Source organism: Sycon ciliatum, chromosome 4 (assembly GCF_964019385.1).
Source record: "Sycon ciliatum chromosome 4, ocSycCili1.1, whole genome shotgun sequence".
Classification (NCBI taxonomy): Eukaryota; Metazoa; Porifera; class Calcarea; order Leucosolenida; family Sycettidae; genus Sycon; species Sycon ciliatum.
Window position 1 is genome coordinate 9,858,336 of NC_088646.1, and position 11,663 is coordinate 9,869,998.

An 11,663-nucleotide genomic window follows, 5' to 3' on the forward strand; every position below is an offset into this window, starting at 1 on the left:
TGACTTGGGGCTCCCCGCGTGCTAGTTTGTACGTGAAGTGTGTGGGTACAGTGAGGGCTGCGTCCCACCCGCCTGTGTGGATTCACAGGAAGTGTGAGTTACGAAGTCTGAAGAAAACGTTGAACGGTCTCTGCTTGGATGACGACTACACCATAGCTCAGTGGTTAGAGCATCGCTGGCTACAAGCGAAGGTCCCTGGTTCGAGTCCTGGTGGTGACAGTCAATTTTTTCTTCAGACTTTTCCCGTTTGTCTCTTTCCCTCAAAACCAGTTAATATTATTATTATTATTATTATTATTATTATTATCATTATTATAGACAACACCTCATGGCATGAGAAGAAAATCAGCCAGTACGGGAGATGTGGGTGTTAACCAACCATGGTGAATAAAAGAAGAAAAGTAATGGTCAAGACGGAGAAGCATGGGAGGGACAGGTGATCGTGAATCTAGTGAGCAGATTTAAATGCGTCCAGGGTCTATGGTGCAAATCAAAACACATGCAGAATAGTATTATTATTATTATTATTTTGAGGGATTCCCCAAAGGCCGAAGCCTAAATCAAGGGGGTCTCCGAGAATAAATATACGTGTACAATAGGGTGCAATTCTTAAAAGGAAGAAAATATTAAGATAAAAAAAAGATTAATGTGAAGAGGTTAAATAAGAAGTCTGAGTAGAAGCAAGCGAAAAGGGTACTGGTAAAGAAGGGGGGTAATCAGGAAGTGAGAACCTCGAGGATGGAATCTATACCTGTGGAAATGGGACTTAACGTGCCGGCTAAATACACCACGGGTTTCAGATATCCTAATCTCGGTAGGCAGGGAGTTCCACGTGGTGATCATGGAATGTAGTAGAGTGGATCGGAAACAGGGACCAGTGTGAGTGGGCAGGAGGTAAAAGTGGGGACGTCGTGCACTCTTGGATAGAACTATGTTGAGATTATTGAGGGTTTCCGGGTATTGGCGGGTGAAATGGTAAAACAGTTTGAGGCAATGTATATGCCGCCGCCACGCAAGACTTTCCCATTCAGCAGCTTCAAACACGTTCTCCATGCCATGAGGAATGGGCACTTTCCGACGGTGTAAATACTGCCTGGCCACGCGTGCTTGCAATCGTTCCAAAGTGTCAATATTTCCTGCGGTCAGTTTGTTATTCCACAGAGGTGAAGCATACTCAATGGAGGGACGGACGTATCCTTTGTAGAGGCGGGCAATGAGAGCAGGGGTCAGATTGGATGACATGTAGGATAGCAGAACAACGCGACGACGAAAGTTGGAGGTGACACTATTGATGTGGGTCTGGAAAGACAGGCGGGGATCCAGGGTGATTCCTAGATGGCGGTGGGTAGTCGAGGGACATAGGTCTGCAGCATCCACACGCAGTGCTGGGGCAGGAGTCTGGGCGGGGTCAAGTTTGCCGAATACAACACGCACGGATTTAGCGGCATTAAACCTGCCACCAAATGTAGCAGCCCAGTCCATAACCGTGTTCACTGCTGACTGGAGCTGTTGAGGTGCTGCTGCTGGCGGTCGGGATAACCCCAGCGCAGTATCATCAGCATAGAGGTATGTTTCCGTCCTGTTGCCATCAGGGATTGATCTCGGGAGGGTACTAATGTACAGGAGAAATAGGATGGGGCCAAGGTGGGAACCTTGAGGAACTCCGCCGAGATAGGGGCGAGGGGGGAAAGGTCTTCGCCAACTTTGACCTGTAACTTGCGAGCTTCAAGGTAACCTGCAAACCAAGTAGTAGCCGTTGGGTTGCATAGTGGTTGTAGAAGGGCCAGAAGGGTAGAATGCGGGACGCGATCAAATGCCTTGGCAAAATCCAAGAAGACCACATCATACTCCTGGCTGCTGTCCATGCTCTTGGCGGCGCTAGCCGTTAAATGTATCAGTTGGTCAACTGTGCTCCGACCGTGTACAAACCCGAACTGATCCGAAACTATTACATCTTCATTCCTAAGGAACCTGCTAAAACGGCGCGCGACAATCGAATCAAGCACTTTGGCGACCGAGTTCAAGAGAGAAATAGGGCGGTAGTTCTGGGGTTCAGCTGTGGAACCTCTCTGCTTATATATTGGTACAACTTGCGCCGTTTTCCACGATGGTGGCAGGCGGCCTTGTGTTATACTTAAATTAAAGACTTTGCAGAGGGAGTGGGCAATGACACCAGCGGTCTCCTTCAGAATGCGGTTCGGGATGTCACCACCGGCAGCTTCATGGACAGGCAATCTCTTGAGAGTATCAAAGACGTCGTAGGCAGATATAACTGAGATATCGAAGGGGGATGTTGGCGTAGGTGGGGGAGTGCGGAATAGGTAGTTGTTGGGTGTGGGTGTTGGAGCATTGGTTTGAGAACACGTCAGCCAGCAAGTGCGCCTTGGAGGCGTCTGTGGTTACAACCTCGCCTCCAGACTCAAGGGATGGAATTGGTGCACGCGTTTTAGATATATTGGTGAGCTGTTTGGCTTGGCGCCACCACTGGTACGGACTTCGTTCTCTGTCAACCCGTGCGCTCATGTTCTCCAGGTAGATCGCTTTAGCACGTCGGACGGAGGCTTGATAGGCGTTGCGGGCAACTTTAAAGACAACCCAGTGGGTTGTTAAGTTTGTACGCTTGGCTAAACGGAAAAGGCGGTCTTTTTTCTTGCAAAGAGTGGCATGGAGGCCAGTGTACCATGGTGTATCTGTTCTTCGCTTTGTGGAAATAGTTCTCATAGGCACGTGTGACGAGATTGCCGTAGTAGTGCAGGAATGCCATCTATCCCATGCTTGCTCAACTGAGGACATACTACTGATGTCAGACGAAAGTGGAAGATTCCATATGTGGTCTCTGAGTGCATCAAAATCGGTGTTTACGTAATCAGGAACGGCACGTGACTGACTGGGAGATGACTGGGCAAGGGAAGGCAAAGCAACTGTGAAGACAACGGGACAGTGATCGGAAATGGAGGACAGCACTTGAATGTCACATACATGCTGTGGTGTGTTTGTGATGACAAAATCAAGGAGCGATGGACCCTGGCGGCCAGTGGCAGAATATCTAGTTGGGGTGTTGTGGACAAGTTGGATGAATCCAAACTGGTCTAATGCTTTGAGTAGAAGCTTGCCTTCTGCTGTAGACGGGTCTGTAGAGTTCCATGTACGTAGTTTAGCGTTGAAGTCACCCACTAAGATTGTGGGCAAGTGTGGCTGGTTCTGTTCAAAGGAACGCCTGAAGGAAGTGAAAAATTGGTTGCGCTCGTCTACGGTACGATGTGGCGGGTGGTAGAAGACATGAAAGGCCATTGGAAGCTGTTGAGTGATGCTTACTTGAAGGCAGAGATGTTCTATGTCCGGGCCCTCCATTTGTGGCAGCCTAGTAATCCTGTGGGAAAAACTGGATTTGACATACACTGCTATACCTCCTCCTGTGCTGCCTAGTATGGCTGTCTTTCGGTCACGTCTGAATACTACATAGTTAGGGATATTTACACTGTGGTCGGGGAGGGATAGAAAAAACCAAGTCTCAGTGAGAAAAAGAATATCTATAATTATCGTGATATTTAATGAATAAGAAATGGTTTGCTCCCCACACCGGAGCTCGCGCTATTCCGCCGACTTTACTTGACACTTGATTTAATGAATGCTTCTAAAATAGAGAGTTTTCTAATTGCACTTTGGCAATTGAGGTGTGCAACTCGGAGCCCCGGAGGTTCCTATTGTTGCCGGTTTGAGCTCCCATGTGCACCAGCTCTTGGGTGTAGTTGTGCTGCTTTGCTTCGTGTTGTTGCCAGCGGGTCAATGTTGTGTGCTCGCATATACTCTTCTGCAAGGACCTGCGAATGAAGGATTACTCTGGGCGAATCCTTCGTCGCAACAACTTCGATGTGAGTGGTGCGCAGATAGCAGATCTTTCCGGCCTTTCTCATTGCCTGGAAAGCTGGTCGCAGCTTCTGTTGAAATTGGCGTTCCTCCCTGGTCAGATTTTCAGAAAAGTACACCTTTTCCCTGGTCTCGTTGGTTGTCCGGAGTCTGCTCCGTAGCTGGAGCATGCGCTTGCAGGCATCTGGCGTTGCAGTGCGGACCAGGATGGGACGCGGTTTGAGTGGCGGTTGTTGTACTGACGTACGCGTGACACCAAGTCGCTGTGCAGCAACAATGTCAGTTTGTTGCAGTGGGAAGCCTAGTGTGTCCCGTACAAGGGTCACAACTGCGTCTATGGTTGCCGTACCCGTATCGTTTGAACTGGAGGCCAGCTCTTGTTCCCCTTCCCCAAGGCCCTGGATGATGAAGGAGGTTGCCGTTTCTCGCTTGGCCTTGTCTACCGTGTCAAGGAGGCTTTCTACCATGGGATCAACGGCTTGCAATTTGGTGTCAATGTGATCGACTCTACTTAACAGGGTAGCTGTTCTGACTTCAAATTCATCTCTGATTTGATTTTCGAATTGGCTCACTCTTGCCTCCAAATCCTTGCATGCTTGTTTTATTTCTGTCGTCTGGGCAATGATTGTAGCCATTCGCTCATCTAGAAGCTCCGACATTGTGGAACGGAATTCACTCACTAGCACTTCTATCGACACAATGCCATCCAGTGACTCACCCTCATCATTGTTGGCTGCAGGAGGGTTCATACCGTCTGATAGTCGGGATCCTGACTGTCGGCTCTCTCCAGGCAAACTACAGGGTTTAGATTTCGTGCTTGGCCTGGTAGAGGAACCTTTGGCTCTGCTCGATAAGCTAGTTCTATGAACTTGAGACATGGTTTCATTAATGCAGTTAGAACTGATCTTCAACACGGGTACTGAAGCTAAAATCCTTTCTACAGGCGGAGCCCAAAAATTGCCAACCGCACTTCAAAACGTACAAGAAAAAGTATGGCTGGGGTGTGTCCCCAGCAACCGTAGTGATAGTGTTCATCCATGGGGAAATGTAGCAAACGCCTCAACCATTCCAAATTCATCCATAAAAGGCATTTCTGAACGCATTTTGTCCATAATATGAATGTTTTGTCCTCATTTTCTTCAGAATATTTGAATTATTTGCTGGCTTCATTCCAATATTCCCTTTGTTGCTCAATATGCCATATATGAACTGTCTCACAAAATATGCGGAAATATGCGCAAGCATATTTGGTCGAGGCCTACCCTGGATGTACCAACGTTTCTGCTTAAAAAAGCGCATTTCCAGGTTCAAAATACCGGTCAGGAAGTTCCTTGATGCCATTGTGCTGATCTTTGCTTTATTTCTGCTCATATACTTAGAATTTAATCGGAAGAAAATGACCTGGAAATTTCAGCTGCGTTCTGTGATTAGGAATTGACAAAGCATGGCCTTTGGGTGCTATTGGTTGATCTGTTACACATGGTGCATGGTGCATAGTGCATTTCAGGCATGTTCTTTCCTTTTTGTCCAGGCAGCGTGGGCATTCAAATACCAGGGTGACAGTACAGAAGAGCGCCAGTTACCCACGCTCTTTCAGTCTTCCGGGCAAGGAGCTGTCGGCAGGGAGATTCCGATAAGAGAGAACGGCACGGGGATACATTTTGATGCCAACCTGTTGCCTTACATCCTGTGCACCATTGCAAAGGTACTTTGGGTGGGGAAAATCAGCAAAAACTCTTTTTCCCCATCGATTCTGTGTAAACAGGCACATGGGAAAATCGGCATTTCTATTGTACATAGCAAGATTGGGTGCCGTAGATTCGTAGAACACATAGGCTGGAAAATGCATACATTTTCGAGCAATACAGGCTACCGTAAAACGGCCAATTTTAGCGCCGGCGATATTCAGTTGGCAATTTTAGCGAAATGAGTGTTTTCGCTAAAGTTTTGCCGCACCAACCGACATGTACAGTATGTACAGTACAGTACTTGGAGTCATTTTTTAACAACTCTGAAACTCGGATCACTAAATTATTTCACCGCGAATTGGTCCAGATTCAGAATATGCTGACAATGGACCTTATGCCATTTGTACAGATCCACGAAATCCCGTAGAATCCCGTAGACCCGGTAGGGTGTTCATTGTGTGCTATGCATGCGCATTTGACCGTTTTAGCGTCATAATTCAATGACTAGCAATCGCTTTCCAACTTCTTTACTTTAGTTAGAACTAATGACTAGCTAGATCTTTGTCAGAAAAAGGTTTTCGTATGAAATGCCTTCAGGCCCCGTTTCTTAGTGGAAATAGCAGAAAACACAATAGGGTCCTGCACATTCAACACCCTACGGGGTCATGTCACTTCTCTGCGGTTGACGTCACAGTATAAGAATTAGCAGAGAAGTAGTGTTCTCTGTCCACCCGGGAACGGGTACGAGGGAGCACGGTGTGGGATAAAAGGAGGTGACGAGTGCAGGGTCGGCCTCTTTTGTCTTTGTGCGGAGAGTTGAGTGAGAGTTTGTGAATTATTTAATTTGAAAGTTTTGGTTTGTGAAAAGAATGTCGAGAAGTGTGTCGCCGAGTGGTAGTGGTAGTGAGAGTGAAGGGTATGTTGAGGAGAGTAGGAGGATGAGAGAGATGGCTGCGAGATTGGAGACGTTGGAGAGGAAGTTGGAGAAGTCTAGTCGTAAGAGGAAAAGAGAGGATAGGAGTGACAGTGAGAGTGAGAGTGAGTCAGAGAGGAGCAGGAGAAGTGGCAGGAGTAGAAGTAGCAAGAGGAGAAACAGCAAGAAGAGCAAGAGGAGCAAGGAAAGTAAGCAGGTGAAGAGGGAGAGACAGGACGAGAGGATGGCGGCGGCAAGAAAGAGAAGTTGGAAGGCCAAGGCTCACGAGGAGCAGTTCTGCGTGATAAGTAAGGCGTTGGAGCCTCTAGCCAAGGCAAGGCAGAAGGCGGAGCGTCGAGGCGAGAAGGACATCGCCAGAAACATAGAGGAAGGTGAGAGCGTCCTCCAGCGGCGAGTCAAGTTATTGCTGTTTGCGGACGCCGAAGGGTGGTCGGCCGCAAACATTTATGATGGTAAAATGGAGTGCGGGTCCGATACGGACGATGAGCGGAGGATGAGGAGGGCCAGGGCGGAGGCCAAGGAGGGGAAGAGGAGCAGTGGCAAGCCCTTTCCAGGAGGCCGCCCAGCCGGGGTCGGGCTTGGAGCGGCTGCTCGAGCTCAGACCATGCCGGCCGCACCGAAGCCACCCGGATTCGGCGCCCCGTTCAAGGAGCTGGCCTGTTGGCGGTGCGGAGGGAAGGGGCACGTGCAGAGGGACTGCACGCAGCCTGCCCCAGGCCCAGCACCTGCCAGGTCATTCCCGATGCAACAGCAACAGCAGCCACGATGAACAAGATAAGTTTGATGTGCATGTTGATGATGATGATGAGGATGAGGATGATGAAAAGAGTGTTCAAACTTATTCAGATGTTGTGGTTGAAAGCGGATATGGTGCGGAAGGGGAAGGGGAAGGGGAAATCTGGGCAGAGGGTGAAACTGTGATGCATGGGAGATTGAAGCGGTGCATACCGTTTTGGAGGGAGATGGGGGCTTCATCTTGGATTATTAGTATTTTGGAGGTCGGTTATGCGTTGCCGTTTGTGACAGACCCTCCGTCTGGTTTTTTAAGGAATCAGAAAAGCTGTTGGAAGCATGTACAATTTGTTGATGAGGCAGTGAAGGGGCTGGTAGACTGCGGGAGTGCGATGAAAGTAAACGAATCTGAGTTAAATTGTGTTAGCCCGCTGGGAGTGGTGGAAGGTGCTAGGAAGCTGAGACTGATTTTAGACTTGAGGCAAGTGAATGAATGTTTGGCAAAATTCAGGTTTAAATTGGATGATATCAGGATGGCAGTGAAGCTTTTTCAGAAAGACGACTTTGTTGTAACATTCGATTTGAAGAGTGGTTATCACCATGTTGATATGGCAAGGGACCATTGGAAATATTTGGGTTTCTCATGGGGAGGTGAATTTTATTGTTTCAAGTCATTGCCGTTTGGGCTCTCCACTGCTCCGTATCTTTTTAACAAACTGGTCCGTGTGATGGTTCGTTCCTGGAGGGCTCAGGGCATTAAGTGCATGATGTTCTTTGACGATGGCTCTGCAGGAGCGGGCACTGTGGAAGAGACAGTGAGGGTAGCAGGTGTGCTCACGGAAACGTTGGAAAGAGCGGGTTGGAAGGTCAATGTGGAGAAATCGTGTCTTGTGCCTTCTCAGAAGCCTACCATTCTGGGTTTTGTGTTGGACCTGGTTCACGGGAGAGTAAGCGTGGCGGAGGCAAGAGTTCTGAGGTTTTTGGAGCATTTGAGGGTTTTGCATAGCAAGAGGAGACCGAATGCCAAAGAGTGTGCTAGGCTGGCTGGGTTCATCATTTCAATGTCTTTCGCCATTGGGCCAGTTGCAAGGTTGAGAACCAGGGCATTGTATGACATGATTCTCAGGAGGAAAGGCTGGTTTCATAGACAGGAGTGGTCTGATGAGGCTTATGCAGAAGTGAGCTTCTGGTGGTATTGTTTCAATGAGTTTCATGGAAGATTGGTTGTGGGTGATCCCAAGATAACAGCAGTTGTAGACCGTCACGTGGTCAGATGCTAGCGATGTAGCCTGGGGAGGTTTTGCGGTGTCCTGCGGGGAAACGATTGCAAGAGGGAATTGGCCAGAAGAGGTGTTAGAGGCTCAGAAGAGTTCTACGTGGAGGGAATTGAGGGCTACCGAGTTGGTGCTGCAATCGGTGGTCCAAGAATTGGCAGGCAAGGAATGTAGGCACCGGACGGATAATCCGGCGGCAGCTCGTATTCTGCAGGTGGGCAGCAAAGTTCCAGAACTGCAGGAGATTGCATGTCGGATTTTCAGGTTTTGCAGGCAAAATTGCATTCGACTTGTGCCAGAATGGGTTCCAAGGGAGGAGAATGTTCTGGCAGATTTTTTATCCAAGGTAGTGGATACTGATGACTGGAAATTGTCGTCTGAGGTATTCGACGAGATAAACGGTTTGTGGGGCCCGCACACTGTTGACTGCTTTGCCAGTGCAGAGTCGGCACAGTTGCCTCGTTTCTGCTCACGTTGGTGGAATCCAGGATGTTTGGCCGTGGATGCTTTCACGATGTGCTGGGAAGGGGAGAACTTATGGTTGTGCCCCCCCCCCCCATTTACCTTATTGGAGACGTTATTAGCAGAATTTCAGTGATTGTCAGTCATGGGACATTGGTTGTCCCAAAATGGACATCTGCATGGTGGTGGCCATACTTATTCAAAGGTACTGAAAGCTCCACGTTGGTGAGGAGTTTTATTTTCCTGCCTAGAATATCAGGTCTGTTTGACAGTGGCTCTTGCCAATGGAATTGGTTTGATGGGAAGGTGCCAAGGTGTGAAGTCATGGCAATCAGGTTCTGTAGTATCATGGGCTGTCGGTGCTGTGAGACAGAATGTCGGGAATGATATTGAACTTAAAGACAAGGTGTCTGCAGATGGTTCTGTGTTTTGCTGTGTGTTGGTTGTTGATTGGCTGCAGATTCTAGAGGCTAGTTCTGCAAGACGCACATGGTGCATAGCCTGAGGCAGGCTGGACGGTCCTGGGGGCTGTGCTGGTGGATCCAGCGCCAAGGAGCTGCCAACATACCAACAGAGGGAAGTCTGGTTTGGTACTTGCCTTGTATTATTATTAGCTGTGTTTTGCATGTTCCAAGGTGTGAAGTCATGGCAACCAGGTCCAGTAGTATCATGGGGTGTCAGCGCGGTGGGACATGATGTCTAGGTATCTGCAGAAGGTTCTGTGTTCTGCTATGTGTTGTTGATTGGCTGCAGAATCTAGAGGCTAGTTCTGTAAGACGCACAGGGTGCATAGCCTGAGGCAGGCTGGAGGGTCCGGAGGGAATGTGTAGGTGGATCTTGCACCATGGAGCTGTCAACATATCAACACAGGGAAGTCTTGTTTTGGTTCTTGCTTATTATTATTATTATTATTATTATTAATGTTGTTAGCTGTATTTTTTGGCAGGTCATGTGGTTGTGTATGGCTGGTGCATGTTAGCCATTATTATGTAACATGGCATAGGAGGAGGCTTGTAGCTGGAGCACAAGCTTGTGCGGTCTGAATAACGAGGCTTATATTGTGGTTCTTTCCATGTGCTTGCTAAATTTTTTAGAGATCTGGGACCAGGGGTGCTGGAAGGAGCTACAGGAAGTAGCTGAAGGCGAGGGCCTAGTGAGTTTGTCGGAACGAGCCAAGGACTTGGTGATGGAGACACATGCGTCATCTACGGTGAAGACCTACAAGTCGGCATTTTCGCGTTGGAAAAGCTGGGCTATGGAGCATGGGTTTGTGGCGATACCCGCTACACCGGTGGCAGTCGGTTTGTACCTGATCCACCTCGTAGAGACGAGCGCATCCGCAAGCCCAATTTCTGCAGCTCTGTCCGCAATCAAATGGGCTCATCAGAAGGCATGCGTACAGCTTCCTGTCAATGCCATGGTGGAGCAGATTGCAGCAGCGGCAAAAAGGAGGTTAGCTTGCACCCCCAGGCGGAAAGAGCCCCTCAACAAGAAGCAGGTGGCTACGATCGTGGGTCAACTTGCCGGGAGCGACGATTGTCTGAAGCTGCGGACAGCGGTTATGTTTGCCATTGGATTTGCTGGCTTCATGAGGTGGGACGATTTGGCGAGAATCCGGGTGCGGGACATTGTGTTCCGTCGAGACTACATGGAGGTTCGTTTGGATAAGCACAAGAATGACCAGCTCAGAGAAGGCAGCTTGGTCCTCATAAGCACGCAGCCTGGTGAGCTGGGAGCGGTAGCTCTGACGCAGAGGCTGATCGAAGAAACGAACCTTCAAGCTGATGATCATTTGCTGAGTAACTTGGTGAAAGCGAAGTCTGGCTGGAAGACGAAGAAAGGGTCACTCCAGTACTCCAGAGCAAGAGAGCTGTTCCTAGAGGCAGTGGCAGTAGCAGGCCTACAGGCAGAGATGTTCGGCCTGCACAGCCTCCAATCGGGGGGTACGACGGCAGCGGCCGCAGCCAAGGTTCCACAGCGACTGTTGAAACGGCATGGTGGCTGGCACAGTGAAGCAGTCAACTCCTACATCAAAGAGAGTCTGGACAATATGCTCTTGCCATCTAGTGCCGTTAGCTGGCACTAGATTAGAGGCCCCTGGCTATGCTTTGCTGCTGTGTGGTGGCCCCCACTGGCAGTGTTCACGTGTTCAATAGTGGTGTACACGTATGAGTGAGTGTGCGGATGTGTGCGCAACGAGTGAGTGCAGGGTGGACAGAGAATACGGGATTGCGTGGATCTGTACAAATCATAATGGCATAAGGTCCATTGTACCCGCTAAAAATGAGCCGTTCTACAGTAAAGAACAAACTGTTGACAGTTTAAAAAGAACCTGTCCCCACAGGATGCAGCGATTCCGCGGACGCACAATTTTCCGCGTTGTTGGCTTTCATCCACGTTTTTGAGAAATTTTGCATAAAACCCACGTTATCCATGGGAATGTACAAGAAAACAGTGATGTTGCAAATGTACTACAAAGTCGTACACGCCCATGAGTTTGTACGACAAAGTTGTACACATGCATGAAATTGTACGCTAAATGTGTACCAACGATAGATAACTCGTGCAAAATGACCAGCTGGTGACCGTACTTAAGTATAATTTATAACGCATATTTGCCGCATAATCCCGCATATTGGCCTGTTTTCGCCCACACGATTATGCGCATAATAGGATTTCGTCGGCGTTATTCTGTGGGGAGAGAAT

The 11,663-nt window shown here is 48.8% G+C and overlaps 2 protein-coding genes across 2 annotated transcripts; both read left to right on the forward strand.

Moving 5' to 3' along the window:
• Positions 1–6,424: 6,424 nt before the first annotated feature.
• Positions 6,425–7,258, forward strand: LOC135813396 (splicing factor Cactin-like). Its single transcript, XM_065326494.1, has one exon. It carries the CDS (start codon positions 6,425–6,427, stop codon positions 7,256–7,258), a length of 834 nt encoding a protein of 277 aa, XP_065182566.1.
• Positions 7,259–7,988: 730 nt separating this feature from the next.
• LOC135813397 (integrase/recombinase xerD homolog) lies at positions 7,989–11,043 on the forward strand. Its single transcript, XM_065326495.1, has 4 exons — positions 7,989–8,168; positions 9,418–9,426; positions 9,711–9,728; positions 10,054–11,043. Exons 1-4 carry the CDS (start codon positions 7,989–7,991, stop codon positions 11,041–11,043), a joined length of 1,197 nt encoding a protein of 398 aa, XP_065182567.1.
• Positions 11,044–11,663: the final 620 nt, after the last annotated feature.